This window comes from Camelus ferus, chromosome 35 (genome assembly GCF_009834535.1).
Source record: "Camelus ferus isolate YT-003-E chromosome 35, BCGSAC_Cfer_1.0, whole genome shotgun sequence".
NCBI classification, from domain to species: domain Eukaryota; kingdom Metazoa; phylum Chordata; class Mammalia; order Artiodactyla; family Camelidae; genus Camelus; species Camelus ferus.
Window position 1 is genome coordinate 12,043,137 of NC_045730.1, and position 20,904 is coordinate 12,064,040.

General features: G+C 41.2%; 1 protein-coding gene across 1 annotated transcript in view; it reads left to right on the plus strand.

Annotated features, from left to right (window-relative positions):
• KIAA1217 (KIAA1217 ortholog) overlaps window positions 1–20,904 on the plus strand; it is a 278,647-nt gene that overhangs the window by 144,891 nt on the left and 112,852 nt on the right. Inside the window, 1 exon segment of the mRNA XM_032474159.1 lies at window positions 320–518. Coding sequence (XP_032330050.1) covers window positions 320–518 — 199 coding nt within the window.

Genomic DNA, 20,904 nt, shown 5'->3' on the forward strand with positions numbered 1-20,904 from the left:
TTGTCCGACAAAAGGAATTGATTTGCCGTCATTCTTTCCTGTAATGTGGCCCATCCTCAGTGCCTTGCTTGAAATGGCATTTGCACAATGTCCAGTGATAAAAATCTGAGTGGAATACTCAGGGGCAACTATTTTTTCAGTAACTTTCACAATCAAGAATTTGACCCACTGGGTCTTTATTTCTGTATCGAGTCCTTCCAGTGGACTTCTCGCCACCATGTTGTTTTTCCAGATTAACACACCTTGATGGCCTTGAAAATATTTTCAGCCTAATGAATAATCATCTGTTTTCCCACTTTCTTTCCAATGCCTTTTGCAGACAAGAAGCCCCAAACTCTCTCACAGTCCTCAACCTCCCACCTTGGGCGACCCAGTCGAGCATTTATCAGAGGCGTCTGGTGACTCTTTGGAAGCCATGTCTGAGGGAGACGCCCCCAGTCCCTTTTCCAGAGGCAGCCGGACTCGAGCGAGCCTTCCGGTGGTTAGGTCGGCCAACCAGACGAAAGAAAGATCTCTGGGTAAGCTTCACACTTTGTTACTGTATGTGTGTATGTTTATATTTCTGAACAGATACCCTGCATCTGAATGTTAATTTGATCTTGATTTGTAAAAACAAAAGTAATCAGAAACTTCACTGATTTAGCATCAAGCTTGAGGACTGCTGAGGAAACAGCAAGTCTAAGCTGTCTTTGGGCTGGGCACTCAAGAGGCTAGCTGTGCTTGCCTGTGTTCCTGGAATAGGGAGAATGAGCCTCATTTCTTAGGGAACCTCCTCCCCAGTTTCAGAATTGTGCACGGATGGAATATGAGCCCTGCTCCACTGTCTGGCAGTCCAGGGGAGGACATTGATGGCTCCAGGAGGAAGAGGTGCAATGTGGCTAACACCCCCATAACTGGGAATGAAAGCCGGAAATACAGGGCTGTACTCCCCAATGCCACATGAAAGGAGGGAGGGGCTTGGCAGGAGTTTGGCATAGCTTTGCCTTTCAAGAAGCTTTTAAGAAAAGCAGGATTCTATCTTTCTGCCTCCACCACTCGTCACTTACTTTTTCATATTAGATATTCATTTTCTATCTTGCTTTGCTTTTTTTGCACCCCCCCCCATGCTGGCCCTTTAATGAAATGTGCAGGCCATGAAGATTTTGACCTTTTTGCAAATTGTGCTGGTGTTTCATATGCTTGACCTGCCATCTCAAGGTTCCAACTCACTACACCTGTGTCTGCAGATATTTGGGGTCAGGGGAAAGAGGGGACAGGAACAGGGTCAACGCACAAAGGCTTCAGGGTCTGGCCCCTGCAAAAGACAGTTAAATTCTGCCTCTTAAAACTCAGCAAATGCCTTGCTTAAAGAAGAAAAGATAAGAAGGACATGGGGAGGCATCTTGATTTTGTTTCCTCAGTTACAGATTGAAAACTAGAGCAGATTGGGTTCAGACATTGTCCGAGCTGTTCTAAAAACAAAAACCAAACAAATCCCTATTATTTACTTGCATTATTGATATTAATTTTTAACATTAAATTTTGTGTACTTCATCTTAGGTTAATAATCCAGGGTCCTCATTTTACAAATGAAAGAAGAAAGCCACAGAAAATCTGCTTGTGTGTGTGTGTGTGTGTGTGTGTGTGTGTGTGTGTGTGATCAGTTAATTAAATGGCAGAAGCGGGAAGTCCCTCCAGTTCCTATTCACCCCATTTACAAATGAAGGCATGGAACTTGCAGGGGTGGGTTTACCCAGGGATACAGGGCTCCGGCAGTGACAGGATGACACAGGCTGGGGTTTTCCATCTGGATTACAGAGCTTTGTGTTCTCTTAACCCCACTCAGGCTTGAGGCAGGAGCACCGGAGCCAGGCAAGGAGTGGAATTTCTCCCTTGTGCTTTGCAGGAAATGAACAAGGTTCAGGTCTCTGTAAAGATAGACTGTGCTTTGCAAAACTGAATGCAGATAAGGATAACTGCCTGTGTGCCCTCCCCCATACCTGGGGAAGAGTGAGCTTGTTGAAGAATGGACACTGTCTTGCAGACAGGAACTTCTCCCCACAGCCAAGTGCACTTGGCAATGCAGGTAGATGCTGGCAGCCTTCAGGATGCAGAAGCTGATGGCAGCCTTGCCCTAGGAATTGCTGAGAGTGGCTGGTGTTTTCTCGTGGGGTGGCTGAGGTTCTGCAAAACACTCAGTTTTCCTCTGAGCACACCTTGCTGTGAAGTTCTGGCGAGTCACAGCTGATTAAAACATGCATATGAGGTGTTTATTCTTCTAGCTCCAATAGGAGGTTTTTGGCCAGTGATTTGCAAAACTCCTGGATAGAAACAAAGTAACACAGGGAGAGGAGAGGAGCTGGGAGGGGAGGGGAGGGGAGGGGAGGGGAGGGGAGGGATGAGCAGTCTGTCCCAGCGTGGGGAGACTTGAGGCCAGAAAATGAGGCTGGCTCTGGGCCAGTGGGCTTGGCACTGCCCTTGACCGCCTCTCTGTGGCTGATTTGGGAATGTCCTCCCAGCCTCACCTGGCCTTTGTGGTGTTAACTCAGTTGAGCCTGGATGGGAAATAAACAGGGAAGTGTGAGTCAGGGAGAGTCTAAACACAGTCCCCCTGCCAGTGGCCTTGTGTTGGGGAAAATCCCCATGTGCCTGGCTGCATATAACACCCAGACAGGTTCCTGGGAACAGTAGGCTCCCCAGAGAGTCCAGGGCCAGGAGCAGCGAGTGGATGTCCCCCTAGCATTGCGGCCTCAGAGGCTGCAGGTTGAGACTGAGCTGTGACCTCCTGCGAACCCACTCTTGGTGCCATCTGGAAGCCCCGAGTTTCCTTTGGGTTCTATCTGTACAATGTCATTTTTCCCTTAATCCACCGAATGTTACGACCTCCCCCAAAGTCCTGTTAATGTGGTGTTTATTTAAAATCGTCACACTTGGTTCATCATGGATTATTGCATTAATTTTGATTTTTTAAAATATCTCATTAAAATATTATTTACCTTGATTACTGAGTTTCGAGGGGGCCCCGTAAATTACCTCACTCTCCTAAACCCAGTAGATGCCCCCTGTGTGTCACCCCAGGAACTTCACACACCATCGGGGTGATCTCAGAGCCAGGAAGCAGGCGGAGTCGGGAAAGCCCTGCGCCTAGGCTGCATTCTGCACATGTGTTGTGTTACTGGTGACCTTGCCCAGCCCCAGTCCTGAGGGTGGAGCAGGGACTGGACCCATCCTCAGACCCCTCCTGCTCCCTGGATGGGATGCAACCTTGCTCTCATTTCAAGCAGCCTGTGCTTGGAGATAAACCTGCCGGCTTAATCATTTTTCCACTTGAATAATCCCTCCTTTCTATTGCTTTGGCGTATTTAGGGGATGGGAGGAGCACGGAGAGGCTGCGTCTGCTGCATTGCGCAGAGGCTTGGAAGACATGCAGGAGGGAGAAGGGATGGCTCTAAGCGGCTGTTTCGGACAGTGAAGTTAGATGTCATTGGTGTCTATCATTTCTGATGCATCCTGCGTGCACGATGTGAGCGTCTCATTCTGGGACTGCAGGCAGGGCCAAGTGACAAAACCCAGAAATCTTTTTTGTTGGTTGAGGGCCAACCAGGCACTCTTGGGTATTTACAAAACAGAAAGGTAAAGAAAGAAATTTGCTCAGCGGCTCTGATTTATAAGGTGACCAGGTTCCAAAGAGCCAGCACCTCTAAATCTTTACTTGTACAGAGTGGTGGGTTCCCTGTGGGCTCCACCCACCCAGAGCCCAAATGAAATTCTTCTCAGTGGTATTTATGCCATCCCTGCTTCCCTCTCTCTTTAGTGAAATTAGGAGAAAGGAAGTCTACAGAAGAAAGTGAAAGACCATTTTGCAGTGGAGTTGGGTTTTAAAAAATAATTTCCATGAAAAATTGTCCCGCTGAAACTCGGTCTGGGTCTGAGTGATGGAGTCGTTTCCTTTTCATCACTGCTGTCTTATAAATGTCTGTCTGAAATGCAACCATGGGCAGGGGCTGGTGTCTGGCTGCTCGGTGGTGGGCCCTGGGGGAAAGGGTAGCCACAAGATGTCCCCACCCTTCTGTGTGCCCTCAGGAATTTGAGAACAGAGCAGCAGCGGCAGCTTCCTTCTCGCTGCAGCCAGATGCTTTCCTTGATGGGAGTCTGAACGGTTAGCTTTGGAAGAGACTCCTCTCCTCCCAGCCTGACAGCCAGAGGTGCTGCCATTTCTGTAACAAATTACCTCTTAAACACTCCGACTCAACAGGCAAGAATGATTTTAAAAGGCTCAGGAGGATTTTAGACTAATTGAGGGAGAACTTTCCCAACATAGGTGACTTGTTGAGTATCTTTGTGGCTGTTCTTCTATTTCAAGGTGGTAACAGTGTTGGTGACTGCTTCCTGGTGGGGGGATTTAAGGAACAGAAGGGTCACCACTGCCAGCATCTCCCCTCCTGTGCAAAAGGGTCAGTAGGAGGTTAGAGAAAAAAATTGTGGAAACGTCCATCTGCAAAGTGGAAAACCAAGAAGGCTTATGGGCAAAGACTGCAAGCCTCTTACTAGCTTATGAGCTTGTTTGAGCTTGAAGAAGTTATCCTCTGGATAGTTAAAAAAGAAATAAATTTCAGACAAATGGAAAGAAGTATTACTCTATAGAGTAAGTGAAGCAGTTATGGAATTTGTCCTCCTAAATGCCAGTAGTGATTGAAATATAATATTATACACACTAAAACTTACAGGAGAAAGTTTTTTGTTTCTATATTTTTATTGAAGTATAGTTGATGTACAATATTATATGAGTTACAGGTGTACAATACAGTGATTCACAAGTTTTAAAGGAGAGGGTGTGGTTGGTTTTTGCAGACTTCTTGGTGTCAGACTCTTTTGTGCTTGCAGCTGTCTTCTGTAGGTCTGTTCACGGTGTTCCTATGAACCTCCAGCAAGACAAAGGCTATTCTCTGTTCTGCAACGTTTTATCTCTATGAATGGAAAGAGTGTTATACCTTTAAAGATTAAGAGTCTGGAGAATGGACTGTCTTGTATATTTCAGGCTGTAGGCAACATTCTTTTGGTGATTAAACTTGTAGCAAAGGCAACAGAATACAGAGGTTAAAGTAAGAACAATAGATCCAATATGGAGTCAGATTTGTTCTTCTATTACAAGAGGATTTTCTCTAGCATGGAAACTAAGTGGACAGGGGTGGGGGACTATGACGACTGGCTGGCATGGTCCACTTCAGTTTCCTTCTAGCATGCCTCTCTTTACTTTAGAAGCTGATAAGACTCATTCTGGAATGTGAGATGTGCAGGCTTCCAGACGTAGGGAGCAGGGCACTGGTGGAGGTTTTGGGTTCTCTTTGGCATCAAAGGTCTCAGAGCACAGTCACTCGCTTGGTAGGGTTGGAAGTCAGGGTGCAAAGCATCCATTTTTCTACTACTAAGGATGCAGGTGTGGTCCAGCTTTCTAACAGAACCAGCAGCTTCCTGACCAAGACAGCCATGGCTTTGGAGTCTCAGGGGTCCAAGGTGGCCAGAAGCTTCCTCTTTGTCAAATGGGTTCTGCATTGTCCCACTTCTAGAGTGAAAATTTGGCCCAATGATTCTGCAAGCCACTTAATAAGTCCTTTTTTTTTTTTTTTTTGCTTAAACCAGCTGGAGTCAGTTCAGTTCAGTTTTCTGCAACTGAACCCCAGCTGCTACAAGGGGTCTGATTTGCTGTATTTGTAGAAATTGTAGTGCTGCCTCTTGTGTGTATTTCAGAAAATATGACAAGTACCAGTACAGACTGATGACTTTTAGAGACTTGGCAGTGAACTGGAGAGTGAACTGGAGAATGAACTGGAGGTGTGGTTTCCCAACTGTGTTCCTTAGAACTCTGGAGTTTTGTGGTGTTTTCTCTACTGTAAATATTGCACTTTCATATAAGATTTCATTTGGAAAATGAGCTATGCTAAATTTCTAACACACAGTAAAATACATTAAGTAGACCAAGGGGCATGGAAGAATAGGGGAGTTATGAAGAAAGTTCCTCTAGACAGCAAGAATCCTTGAGTACTTCTCTTTTGCCATATTGAGTGAGTCAAAAAGATTGCCTCCTAGTTGTTTTTGTTTTTTTGCACTTGATGTAACAAATGTCTTGAAAGGTAGCTTTTAAAAACTGAATCAATCTTTAAACTAAGGAGGAGGGGGAATGGATGGGGGACCAGGAATTAACCACTGAAGGAAACATTTCAACAAATCCTCTTGGTAGAGCAAAACATGTTTTTGTGATACAAGTAATCACCCCCGAATTTTCCTTTATAAGCTTGGGTTTTCATATGTGAGGTTTTCTGAAAGAAGGGAGTACTTATCCAAGTTTACCCACTTGGCTCTCAGTTCACCCATAAGAAAGAATGTTCTTGTAAAAGATTGTGTAGACTCATGATTTGTTTGTACTTACTTTAAAAAATAAAGTTAGTCAGATGTCTTTCAAAATCCCTTGCTATTAACATTCCTGGGTTGAAACTGTAGAATAGGCTTCTCAGACTTTGAGGAAATGGTTTAGTTAATGTGGTACCTGAGGAGTTCTGTGCCCATCACCAACATCTTGAGGGTTACTTTGCAGACAGGATGCAGGTAGGGAAAGTGTCAACAAAGGTGGATAGAAGATTTGATGGATTCTCAGAGTTGGAGCCCTCCCCGAGAGACCATCATTTTACAGGGTCTGTCTGAGGCTGGGAAGTACCAGTGAAAAGACGTGGAGAAGACTGTGGGTCTCCTGTTTCTGTTTCTTCCTTTATCGCTGGGATGTTCCTAAACCTGGATCACAGGTCACCTTTTTGTAAAGTTATCAGAAAACATTTCTCTACTGCAGGTGGAGCTATAGGGTTAAATAACTGGAAAGGTGACTTTAGTTGCCAAAGCTATTTCAGAAAATCAGACTGCTGGTAAACCGGTGTGAAATATTTCTTTCTCTATGTCACAGCCGTGAAACCCCATCCAAACCCAGACTCCTAGATAATGTTTATGCTTATCCTTTATTCAAAGAGGAAGTCATCCATAGAATATAAACTTGTGGTTTCCAAGGGGGCGGGGGGTTGGAACAGATAGACTGGGATTTCAAAATTGTAGAATAGATAAACAACATTATACTGTATAGTACAGGGAAATATATACAAGATCCCTATGGTAGCTCACAGAGAAAAAATGTGACAGTGAATATACACATGTTCACGTATAGCTGAAAAATTGAGCTCTACACTGGAATTTGACACAACATTGTAAAATGATTATAAATCAACTAAAAAAGTTAAAAAAAAAGTCATCATCAAGTTTCATAAGACAACAGAAAAAAGCAAGTTTCATCCATTATTTATACCTCTCTACATCCAAAATAGATTTGATTTGGCTTAAAACAATAAAAGTATATAAGAACCATTAAACTAAGAATTAATACAAGTAGCAGTTGGGCACAATATGTGTGCCAGGAAAATTAAGATAAGAATAATTGCTGTTAATTGCAGCCAAGATAAAAAAAAAAAGAAGATAAAAGAAGAAATATAATGAGTTCAGTGGATTTCATTATTTAAGAAGAGGTTTATAGCAGCTCATTTAGAGCATTATAATCCAAGAACTCCTGTATCTTAATGTTGTTGACATCGTATTATGTAATAGACAGTTATATTTAACACTTGTTTTATGGAAAGATTCTTTGTAGAAAACTTTAAAATCCAAGGACATAGTATGAAATTATCTTATTAGAAGTTGTGTCTTTTGGACTCTTGTAGGTTTCTGGTGATGTAATTGGATACATGGCAAAAGTTCATCTAGTCTTGATAATTGACCTGGCCCCCAAATGATTGGCTCTTGGCTAGTAATGGTCTCATTAGGGTGGGTAACTTCAGACAGAGGGGAGAATTTGAGGGGCAGGTCACTGTAGAATGCTTGAAAGGCAAAAGATTTGGAGAAGAATCCCCAAATTCCAAATTCCAAATTCCTAGTAATACCAACCACTGCTCTGCACTCTTTCCGGGGATGAGATTGGAGGTATCTGGATTCAGATAATGTGCCCTGCCTGATATGCTCTGCTGCGGTTTGGTTGAAACAGAAGATGAGGCTTTAAGAAATGTTGCCTGAACTGCTTTGCGGGGAAAAGATTTAGTTTATTGAATGCTGTTGTTTTTCCTTTGCTGCGAAAACTCTACCTAAAATCTGTTGACAATGACTTGCTGTTTTTTTTGGTAAATGTAAAATTCATTGCACCCTTAAGAGTTTCTTGCCAAGTTAACTTTGTTCTTTCAAAGCCAGCTTTAAAATATAATCCTTGATGCTCATCTAATTCTCTAAGAGATTGCACACATTGTTTGCACCTGCTTTTAAAGATTATTCTATGAACTACTAAAAATAATATTAAGATGCAAACCAGCTTTATGTTATACACCCAGGTAGAATTCCATCCTTGGTGCCCTCATCCTAGACATGACCTCCAGAAAGCTGCCCAGGGGCGTCTGGAAACTGAGATTTGGGGCAGTTTCTTCTGTTTCAGGCAGAGTGTAAGAAGAGAGGGAAGTATGTGTCTGCATTGTTAGAGGGTCGCTGTAAGTCTTCATAGGTGAAGGAATCAGTGAATTCCATCCAGATTTCTCAAGTAACCCCTGTGACACAGGATGTCAACTAAGCAGCCTCAAGGTCCAGAGATGAGGTCCTGTGTAGACCACCTGGGGACTCAGTCTCCATCCAGAAGCTGCTTTTGAGCATGAGAGTAGGTGAGCCCCGAGGCCGCACCAAGATGGTCTGCAGTTTCTTGTCAGGCTGAGCCACTCTCTTAGGGGCTGTCATTGGCCAAACAGTATCTTCCTCTCACTACCCCCCTCCAAGTTTGTATATTGAAGACCTAACGTCCACCATCCCCAGTCTCTCAGAATGTGACTGTATTTAGAGAAAGGGCCTTTTTAAAGAGGTGATTAAGTTAGAATGAAGTCATAAGGGTGGGTCCTAATCCAATAGGGCTGGTGTCCTTACAAGAAGAGGTTAGGTCACAGACGGGCACAGAGGGAAGACTGTGTGAGGGCAGAGGGAGAAGATGGCCCTCTGCAAGCCAAGGGGAGCGACACCAGAGGAAATCGGCTCCACTGACTCCTTGGTCTAAGACTTTCAGCCTCCGAAACTGTGAAGAGATAGATTTCTGTCGTGAAGTCACCCAGTGTGTGGATGAAATGGCAGCGCCAGCAAGCAAACACAGGAACACGGGACATTCTTCTTTCCTTTTTTATACAAGGGGACAGTCAGGCTTGAGGCAGTTGTCACAAACTTAAAGTGTTTGTTTCTTCAAGACAGGGAAAATTCAATTAGTCAGGTTTTCTGTTTATTCTAATTTGGGTTTTATTGCTACGCCTTTCAGCCTTTGGACAGTACATCGACTTGGTCTCTTAGCATTGCAAGGGGACATTTTAAACCCCTAGGGACAGTTTCAACTTCCATAACTACTTTTCTGTCTGGCATCTCCCAAGCCCCATCCTCAGACTTAGCAAATGAAAATTGTTTCGCATCTAAATTATTTAACTGTATCTCATCAAGAAAAGCTCCAAATTTCATCATGCCAAATTTGAGTTCTTGCAAGTTTGGTGATGTCATTAAAGATGATGTTCCCACCAACTTGACACTTTCAGAACTTTTCTTAGGTGTTAATTGGCTTTCAGACATCTCTGGCTAAATTTCTCCCAATAATATAAAGCTAAAAATGATTTAAGAACTGAATCCTTCCATTTTTTTTTTCTTTATAGGTTTTGCCCATTTCTCAATTTTTTTCTCCATTTATGTATTTATGCATTTATTAAGAATCTGTTCAGTTCCTGGCACTGTTAAAGGTGCCATGGTGAGTTATTTAAAAAAATATATGAAATCTGGTTCTTGTATTCAAGGAATTTTCAGTATAACTGAAGACACATGGTAACCATGTAAAGCCATTAAAATATACATAAATCAAAGACTGCATGGATGGAGCTGTGCATACACCCAGCCTCACTGGCTCCCAGCTGTTCCAGCATCTTCCACATCAGGAACATGCCCATGCTGCTCTCTCTGTCTGGATCCAACCCCCACTTGTGGGCCCCCCATGTCTGCATGGTCCCCTCCTCACTGCATTCAGAGCTGTGCTCAAACAGCCTCATCAGAGAGCCCTCCCCTGAGTAAGATGGCACCCACCCTGCCAACCTCTTTTGACTTACCCATCTACATTCTTTCTCATGATACATCATTTAGAACAGTGGTTCTCCAATTTTAGCAGAGAACGTATTAAAACAGATGTCTGGCTCTGCTTACTGCCTTTCTGATTCAGTAGAATGATGGTGAGACCCACGGATATGCAGCTCTAAATAGTTCCTGGGTCACCTGGATGCTGCTGGTCAGGGGATCCCTGATTCAGGGTAATATTACTCCCTGGGAAAGATTTAAAGTATCATTACAACATAGCATCACATGAGGGCATTTTATTTAGTCTCCATAGTGGATGGAAAGCAGTCCTCTTACATTAGCAGGAAACTATGGAGACCATAATGTCTGCTGCAGATCACGTCCTTGAACTGGAGTATTTAATTCCAGCTCACTTGACTCAGAGGGCCCTCATAAGAAGTGTGAGAATCACGCATCCTTCCTGCAGTGTACTGTAGAGCCAACCTGCCTCACCTTCTTCTGCTCTGTGCCCTTCCTATTTTTGATCCCTATTTGATCTGTGACCTGCCTTTATCTGCCATCTCATCACCCAGCTTGATGCACTTGGAAATGTACAGATTCAATGTGCCTGGCCTTTTCATAGGACATCATGCCTCTCTGTACCCACAGCTCGATTTCCTGAACTCAGAGATGCCCCCCCACACACCAGTGTCCTGCCCTTGTCTGCCCCAGGGAAACTCTTGCACCAGCCGTGGTCAGTTAGGACCCAGGTATTGGTATTGATATGGTGTTGACAGGGCAAAAGCTGGTGGATGAGTCCAGTGCAGCTGAAAATTTTGCTGGAGAAGAGAGATCCCTTGGGACAAGATGCTTTATGCTTTGATTCAGTCATTGGTTTTGCATGATTCTAGGGCAGCGTTCTTTCATATGCTCCCGTTTGCCTTTGTACGAAGAGTCAGGTAATACAGGAACCCTTTTAAGAGTAAAATATTTCAATTTAACATATTAATTAAATACATATTAAATACCTAGAATGCCCGTGGTGCTGTATTAGGTAGGAAGAAAGTAAGTCATTCTTTCAACAAATATTTACTGAGTTCCTACTAAGGCAGCCCTGGGTGCTGTCAACCAAAGAATCACAACCCTCTGATGTTCTGGAGCTGCTATTATGTTGGGAGAAGAGATGATAAACAAGTAGAATACAGAATAGATGGTATAAATGCCATGGAGAGGAATAAAATAGAGGCAGGGGTCCAGTGAGTGCTGCAGTGATGAAGGTGTGAAAGTTGTCATTTTGAAAAGGGTGGACAGGGAGAGCATCACTGAGAAAGCAGCATTTGAGCCATGACCCACAGCACATGAGGATGCAGGCCATGCAGACATCTTGGGGAGGAGAATTCCAGGCAAAGGAACCAGCCAGTGCAAAAGCTTTGAGGGAGGGCACACCTGGCGCACTCAGGAAACAGCCAGGAGACCACTGTGACTGGCACAGTAACAGAGGAGTTAGGGGATGAGTCTGGATAAACAACGGGAGCTGGATAATATAGGGCTTGGACGACAGCAGATATCTGCACAACGCTGTCCTCGTTGCAATGGGAATGGCTATATCACAGAATTATGAGCAGTGGGCATTGATCCCATTTTAAAGATTGTATTCTGGCTGCTGGGTTTGAAGTAGAATAATGGGGGACTAAGCAGAATTTGTGAGGACTAGTTAGTCTTGCTGTAATCTAAGGAGATGAGGGTGTTAGCAGTGGAAGCAGTGAGAAGAATTTGGATTCTGTATGTGTTCTGAAATTAGAGTAAGAAGAATCCTTGCCATCCAGAGGTTCTAATGAAGGAGAGATATCTATGTAAGAAATCACCAGAGTAGCTGACATTGGCCCCCCAGATACATGGTATCTAACATGCTATACAGCAAGGCCAGGATCTGAACCCCCCGCAGTCTGTCTCCAGAGCCCATGTACTAAACCACTGTACTGTACTGAAAAGGGAAAGCAGAAAACAGTCAGAGAACAGTGGAATAATGTCTTCAAGATCCTGGGGGAAATATCACTTTTAACAAGTATTCATTTAGCCAGCAAGGTTGTTACTTAAGAGTGAGGGTGAAGAGAAGACATTTTCAGGTGAGCAGATTAAGAGTATTTAGCATCCAAAGACTCTGGCTGAAAGAACTGGTAACATGTATTTCACATAAAAATCCTCAACAAAATATTAGCAAATCAAGTCTAACAATCTATTAGAAAAAAATACATCACCACTGAGAGGGGTTTATCCCAGGTATGCAAGGCTAGTTGAATATTTGAAATTCAGTCAATGTTATCTACCATATCAACGGGCTAAAGAAGAAACGAATCGTATGATTACATCAACTAACATATTACAAAGCATTTGAAAGAAAACTGTATCCATACATGATTAAAAAAAAACTAACAAACTGGGAATGGAGGGGAGCTTTCTCAACACATAAAGAGCCTCTACCAAAAAACCTACTGCTAACGTCATGCTTAACGGTGAGAGACTGAATGCTTTCCTTCTTAAGACTGGGAACAAGGAAGGCAAGACTATCCAACCTCACCATTCTTATTCAGCGTAATTCTGGAAGTTCTAGCCAGTGCAGCAGACAAGGAAGAGAAGTAAAAAGCATGCCACTTAGAAAAGAGGAAGTAAAACTCTCTGTGCTTCCAAAAGACCTATCTACATAGAAAATCCCAAAGGATGTACCCAAAAAAAAAAAAAGACAAACAAACCAACAGAACCCTCTCATAGAAGTAATAAGTGAGTTCAGCAAGGTCACAGGATACAAGATTAACATACAAACTCAACTGCATCTCTGTATACACAAAGCAAACACATGGAAGCCAAAATGAAAAGCATAATGTGATTTACAGTTGCTCCAAAGAATATTAAATACTTAGGTATAAATCTAACAGAACACATACAGGATCTGTATGCTGGAAATTACAATACACTGATGAAAGCAATCGTGAACCTAGTAAGTGAAGAGATACTGTTTTCATAGATTGGAAGCCTCAACAGAGTAAAGATGTTAGTTTTCTCCAAATTGATCTACAGGTTTAAGATAACTCCTATTAAAATCACAGCAAGTTTTTTGTTTTGTTTTGTTTTAGAAACAGAAGCAAGCTTATTCTAAAATTTATATAAAAAGGCAGAAGGGCTAGAAAGGGTAAAACAATTTTGACAAAGAAGAAATAAAATGGGAGGAATCAATCTACCTGATTTTGAGCCTGACCACAGAGCTACAGCAATCAGGACTGTGTGGTATTGGCAGAGAGACAGACATGTAGATTAATGAAACAGAATAGAGAACGCAGAACTCTACCCAGAAAATTATACTGAACTGATTTTTGACGAAATTGTGAAAGCAGTTCAGTGGAAGACAGACAGCTTTTTCAACGAGTGATATTTGGATTGGTTGGACATCCACAGGCCGAAAAGAGAACTTTAACTTAATTCTCACACTTGTACAAAAATTAACTCAAGCTAGATCATGGACTTAAATGTAAAATGTTGAAAATTGAAGCCTTTCGGAAAAAATAAAGAGATATTATTCAGGACTTTGAGTTTTGTGAATAGTTCTTAGATGTAACACCAAAAGCACAATCCATAAAAGGAAAAATTGATAAAATGGACCTCTTCCAAAACAGAGGCCAAAAAAACAGACCTTGTTAAGAGGATGAAAAGATAAGCTACAGTCTGGGAGAAAAATATTTGTAGTCATGTAACTGACAGGGGACTAATATTTAAAATGTATAGAGAATTTTCAAACTCAACAATAAAAAAATAAAAAAATCCAATTAGAAAAAGGACAAAATACAGGAAGAGACATTTCAACTGAAAAGGAGGTACAAGATAGTAAACAAGAAATGGAAATATGTTCATCATTGGCTTTTTGGGATGTACAGATTTAAATGTTGTGCAGAGATAGCACTACACGTATGACAGAATGGTTACAATTTTCCTTAAAGGTTATCATAGGAGCCATTTACTTCAGCAAAGAGACTGACTTTTGCAGATAATTATAACACAAAATGCTAGCAAGGATGCAGATAAACTGGATCAATCATACACGGCTGGTGAGAATATAAAATGGTACAGCCACTCCGGAAAATAGTTTTACAGTTTAAAAAAAACCCTAAAAATCGACTTACAGTATGACTCAGGAGTTGACACTCATTGGCATTTATCTCAAGTAAATGAAAACTTTTCTTCACCCAGAAAGTTGTACATAGATGCTCACAGCTGCTTTGTTGGTAATACCAAAAGCTAGGAAGTACACAGATACCCTTCAGTGGGCAAAGAGTTAATTACAGTATGGTCCCTCCGCACAATGGAATCCTGCTGCAATAGAAGGGCCAAACTGTTAATACACACAACAGCTTGGATGTACCTGAAGAGAATTATGCAGAGTGGGCTGGGTGGAGGGCAGCACCCATCTCTAAAGGTACTATTCCATTTATATAAAACATTATTAAAATAAAATTATAGAAATGGAGAACAAATTAGTAATTTCCAGGGTTTATGGGGTGTTCCCAGAGGGGTAGCATGAGGGAGACGTGTGGCGATGATATAGTTACGTATCATGATTGGGGTAGTAGTTACGCAGAGGTAAATTTCACAGAATGACACACACACACGCACTCATGTATAAATCTGAGTAAGCTCTGTAGGTGGTTCCAATTTCAGTGTCCTGGTTTTGTTATTGTACATGGTTATTACAAGATGTCAGTGTTGGCAGAGGCAGGGTGAAGGGTGCGTGGGACCTCCTTGTACATTTCTTTGCAACTTCCTGTGAATCTATAATTATTTCAAAATAAAAAGTGAAAAAAAAAAAAGTACCAAGAATTATACTAAACCTAGGAGGAAAAAGTAGAGTATGGGAAGTTATGGTGAGAAAAATGAGTTGGTAGTCATGTTTTCCAGAAAGCTGTATGTAAGTGTCAATCCTAACGAATTTTTTAAGGGAGTTAAAAGCAAAATAAAATAAAAAGACCAGAGAGGGTGATCAGAGTAAAAGCATTCTAAAATCTTGTTTTCTAGGACAGAAAACTGTATGTTTTGAAGAGTCTTTATGATGAAACAGTAGACTGGTGTCTAAACCAACCAGTGCTATTTTAACTCATAGTAAAATCTCTTACCAAGTACCTGCTGTGTGTCTGGAAACCTACTGACATCATAGTCGTGAAAGAAGGTGATTTAACCCCCTTTTCATTTATAGAAACACAGATCCTAAACAGGGGTAAATGACATATGAAAGGTCATACAGGAAGTGACAAAACAGAGTCTGAATCCAAGGCTCTCTGATGCCTAAGCCTGTGTTCTTATGACTCCACTCTGCCCTCCTGGGCAAAATGAATATTGAAGTAAGTTAATTTTCCAAAAGGGAATGTCTGCTGTGTTTTGAAGATGAAATAGTTTGACCTTTTATGGAATGAAATATGAATTATCTCTAAACTCTGAGCAAAACAGAAAGCTTTTGTATCTACTCCTGGCATTTCATTTTGTCACCCAACCATGGGCAAGACTTAGGGCAAAATAGAAAGCTTTCACATCTTCTCTTTTCCTTTGTCAGTGCTGAGCAGTCGTGGGAAGCTGGGGATCGCAAGAGCCCATCATTCAATTAGTTGTGTTACCTGGAAGAATAAAGAGCATCAATTAACTCTCAAATTTAATGTTTTCTCAGTCAAGCTCTGAGCCTAGAAATACAATTTTTTTAAAATCTTACCCTGTGTGGATGAGAAAAGGGAGGTGGTATTTTGAAGATCAAAGAAAACCACAAGTCATTGAACTATTGATTAACTTCCCATCGGTAAATCTTATTTCTTTTTCTCCTGATGCTAAAATGATCTTGGAGCCCAAGTATGTGAAGATACATTTTTACACACACATATTCACAGAGCTTGTAGGAAGAACACACACACACACACACACACACACACACGTTGGTAATGTGTCCCTCTAAGAGGTGTTAGGGTTTAGTTTCTCCTGTTTGTTGAACAAATTTGAATAATAAAAAAAAAACCCCTGCAGATTCATCTCTGCTCTAGCAGGCTTTTTCTCCTTTTGGTCTGGAATAAATGAGTATAGCTCTCCATTTTATAGGGCTGGAAAGAAGGGGTACTTTTATCTCACTTGAAACATTGTTCAGCAGAAGCTTCTATTTACTGGCTCATAAAAGCTTTTATGCCTCATCTGTTGTACTTAGGATGACTATCGCGAGTGTACTGGGAAAAGGCTTGGAATATGTTGCTTCCCGAGGTTAGAATTATAATCAGGTGGATTACTGAACCGTCCAACTTTCCTTAATGTGTACACAATTCTGCATTGGCAGGAAGTGTTGAAGAAAACTCAAATAGAGCATTAAGGAAGATGTAGCCTCAAACTCTGAAAACAGGTATGCTCGCCCACCTGTTTGTGTGCAGACTACAGAATGTGTGTGCCCAGCTCTTCCACAACTGTTTTATCTTATCAACAAAAATGCCAGTCATGGGGCTGAGCTCACCACTGTCTCTAGAAACACCAGGAGCATTCTGGTCCCAGCTGTCAAGGACCAGGTCAGAGATCTTGGGCAGATCTCACATCCTTCTTATGCTTTGATTTCCTCATCCATAAAATCTTGACCCATTTCCCAGGAGATCTGAGAAGAAGGAGATCTAGACAAATGGTTATGAAAAACAGAATGTCTCCTGGAAATCCTTGGTGTTGATAAAATAAGGAGCCACTGGTTTATGTTGTGCCCTTGATGAAGTGAAGATAGTTACAAGGCAAAAACAAAAAGGAAAGTACCAGAAAGAAAGAATTCCCCAAAAGGCAGGCAGCCACGGCCATAATGCTGTGGTTCATCATGCCCTGCCCTGTTTTGGAGATGATGGTTTTCCAAAGGGTCACCTTCAGTGCAATGTTAACAGCACTCATCGTTCATACGTCATGAAAAGTGGCCAGGTAACTCTACCTTATCCAGTTGGACCTATGAACAGTGGCTTCACTGAATATTGGTTTATCTTATTCTCCACAAAAGATTAAAAGGTTATTTCTGAAATTTTTGTTTGAGACTCTTAAGTTTTCCATGAATGGCCATTATAATATTTTTCTCAATTTTGTTATTGGATAAGGTTCACCTGGATCAAAATAGTTATTAACTCTCTTATACATTCATCTTGAGAAGACAGATACCATATGGTTAAATCACAGACTCTGAAGCCAGATTGCTTGAGATCACAGCTCTATCATCTACCGTCATGTGATGTTGGTCAAATTAACTACTCTTTGCCTCAATTTCCTCATCTGCAAATGGGTATGAAAGTAGAACCTACTTCCTAGTGTTGTAGTGAGACGTCAATTAGTTTATGTTAATTGCTCAGCATAGTGCCTGAACCATATTAAGTACTACATAGTTGGAATATTGTTATTATTAAGCATTTCATAAAGCCACTGTGGGCAAATAAATCATGGGCTATCAGCCCATCTTCAAAATGTATCTAGAGCCTGACCGCTTTTTACCTCGTCTGCTCCTAGTGCACCACCACTTCTTTCTAGGACTATTGCAGTAGCCTCCTAAGTGGTTCCCCTGCTCTCCTTCTTGCCACCAGTAGTCTCCAGAGAGCACCCTGGGTGGTCGTCCCAGTCCCTGAATTGCGTCACATCACTCTTCTGTGTGCTGCGTGGCCCACCATCTGTTCAAAGTACCAGCCCAGCCACCATCTGGACGAGTTCAAGTGAATCCGCCATCCGGCCTCATCTTCTGCCACCCCCATCCCTCTGTTCCAGTTACTTGATGTCTTGGTAGTTCCTTTAATAGCCTAGCTTATTGCTACCCAAGCCTCTGTATTTTCTGTTCCCTTTGTCTGAAATGTTCTCCTAGACATCTATAAGAAGGGTGGCCTTTTCATTCAATCTTTATTCACATGTTGTCTCATCTGAACTGGGCTTCTTGGCCACCCTTTCTGAAATATTGTTCCCTTTCCTATTAGGTTTATGCTAACCTGCTTTATCTCCCTACAGTAGACTACAGATCTCCCTTGGCTTCTGATGGGGTTACATCCTGATAAACCCATTGTAAGTGGAAAACACCCTATGTTGAAAATGCATTTAATACACACAACCTACCAAACACTGTAGCTTAGCCTCACCTACTAAAAAACGTACTCAGAACACTTCCATTAGCCTACAGTTCAGCAAAATCACCTAACACAAAGCCTGCTTTACAGTAAAGTGTTGACCATCTCATGTAATTTATTAACTACTGTACTGAAAGTGAAAAGCAGCATGGTTGTGTGGGTCCAGCATGGTTGTTAAATGTGTAGGTCATTCACCCTGGTGATCACGTGCTTGACCGGGAGCTGCAGCTCACTGCCTCTGCCCAGCATCGCAAGAGAGTAGCTACCACATATCTCTAGTCCAATAAAAGATCAAAATTCAAAATTTGAAGTACGGGGGCTTCTACTGAAGCGTATTTCTTTTGCACCATCATAAGGTCAAAAAATTGTTAAGTCAAACTCTTTTAAATTGGGGACTGCCTAACATAGTATGTGTTTATTGGCACATCCCTACCTCTCCCCAACTCACATAAAAGGTCTAGGACAGCAGATGTCTTGTTTTGTTTGCTGCTATTTTACAATCTTCTAATATGATGCCTACATAGAGTTAGATGCCCAATGAATACGTGATGGATAAATTAGCAAACTGGAGTGGATGATGTAGTTCTTTATGTGACTCTCAAAGCACTTGTACATACACAATTGTATTTGACTCTACAAAGTAGAAAATCAGCATGGAGCAAATTTCTTTTCTTGCATGTACACCAATAAAAAATTGGTCTGATCCCAAAAAGACTTCTGCAGTGACAGAAAGCAGATCAGTGATTGATTGGGGGATGACAAAAGGAATGAGGGAACATTTTGGAGCAAGGCAGATATTCAGTATCTTCATTGTGGTGATAGTTTCATGGATATGTGCATATATCAGAACTTACCAAGTTTGTGCATTTTAAATATATACAATTTGTTGGTATGTTATTTTACCTTAAAAAATGCTGTTTTTTAAAAAAATATTATGTAACTTTCAAGATCACACAGCATTTTAATGGCAAAGTTTGACAGGAGCCACATTGGCAGATCCTTGGGTCATTAACAGTAATGATTCTCAATTTACAATATCATTTATTTATATATTCCTCCGTGTGGAAAAAGGGAACCGTGCTTTTAAGGTTTGGAGATGTTCTCTATCACATACGTCAAGTTCCATTCCTTAAATTAAGTGAAAATCAAATAGCCAAAAGTAACTGGATAGTATTTGAGGAATTGCAGATTTTTAGAAATTTTAGTTTGTACAAGTTAGAGAATTAAATGATTTGACCGGGGTCGCATAGAACAGCAGCTTTGGTACGGGAATGAGAAACTGGATAACCCTGAATTTTGTTTCTCAGTATGAAAGCCACATTTCTCCTTCCTTTCATTCTTTATTGGCACATTGTAACATTTTTCCCCCCAAGAACCAAAAATATCTGTTTCTTAAAATCCTTTGAGCATGTTTCTTTTTCTCCCTTGTGAATGAGGCATTCTAAATGCCTCCTGGCACATACAGGACTCACTGTTAAGCTCTTTTTTTATATTTACTATTTAAGAGATGCATTCCCTATTAAAAACAATATCAAGAGAACTGGAGGGAAAAAAGAAAACAGTAAAGGAATCAGCAAGGTGTACGTGTCAGGTCAAGTTAAGGCTGAAATTCCACCTAATGTGGTCAAATAAGCCACGTTGTAATTAATCTGTTCCTGGCAGAGCAGCTGCTCTCAAGCTGATCAATATTTTTCTGTTTAAATGGACACTTATTTTTAAATTTTCCTATTATGTGCTACTAAGTACCTACTGAATGGAAAGTGCACAGAGGGATTCAAAGAAGTCAGACCAACTTTCAAGGAGACAGACTAGAACCAATGCCAAATATTTTGTAATGCAAAGAAAACATACTGTGTTTTGAGATCCTTAAAACTACTTTTTTTGTTTTGAATCATTAGGGAATCTTTCTTTCAGCTTTAAATTGATTGGTTTATCCCATTTATTTCACGTATATCCCTAAGACTCTTGATCAATTTATAGTTGTGATTTTAAGTGCATTTAGATACTAATTACTACCTAAAGGGTGTGCTTGGTGAATTCTTTCATAATGTTAATAATTACTCCTTGGTTATCTAGCATGAGTAATTGTGTGTGTGTGCATATATATGTAAATATATATATATATTTACATATATATATATTTATATATAAACACACACATACGTGATTTTCTTAAATTGGGACAAACTTCTATGCTTGTAAGTATCACTCAGTAATCTTAGGCAAGCCTGTTCAAGCAGAGAGAAAAAAAAAACAATGGAAAATTAAGACTCCTGTGTGATTCTTTTTTCATTTGCATCACGTCTCACATCTAAACAGACACTAGCATGTTTCCTCGAGCCTAGCTGTGAATGTTAAATATTTTTAGTTTCTCTTTAGAATCTGGAGTCTAGATACTACCAGTAGGAAGTTGCTAATGAAAATTGATGCTTTTGCTTCTGGCCAGGCATACCACAGAGAGATCATGGAGGTAACGTCCAACTCATGAACAGAGCATGCCTTATAAAACAAGGGACATCATCACCGAGGCTGGATTCGCAGTATCTGCATAGAAACAAACTCTAGCTGGACTGCCAGATATTATGCTGGGATTAAAAGTTGTTTGCGTCTGCAGAATTCTAAAAGAAAGATCCGCTGCAATTTTTTATGT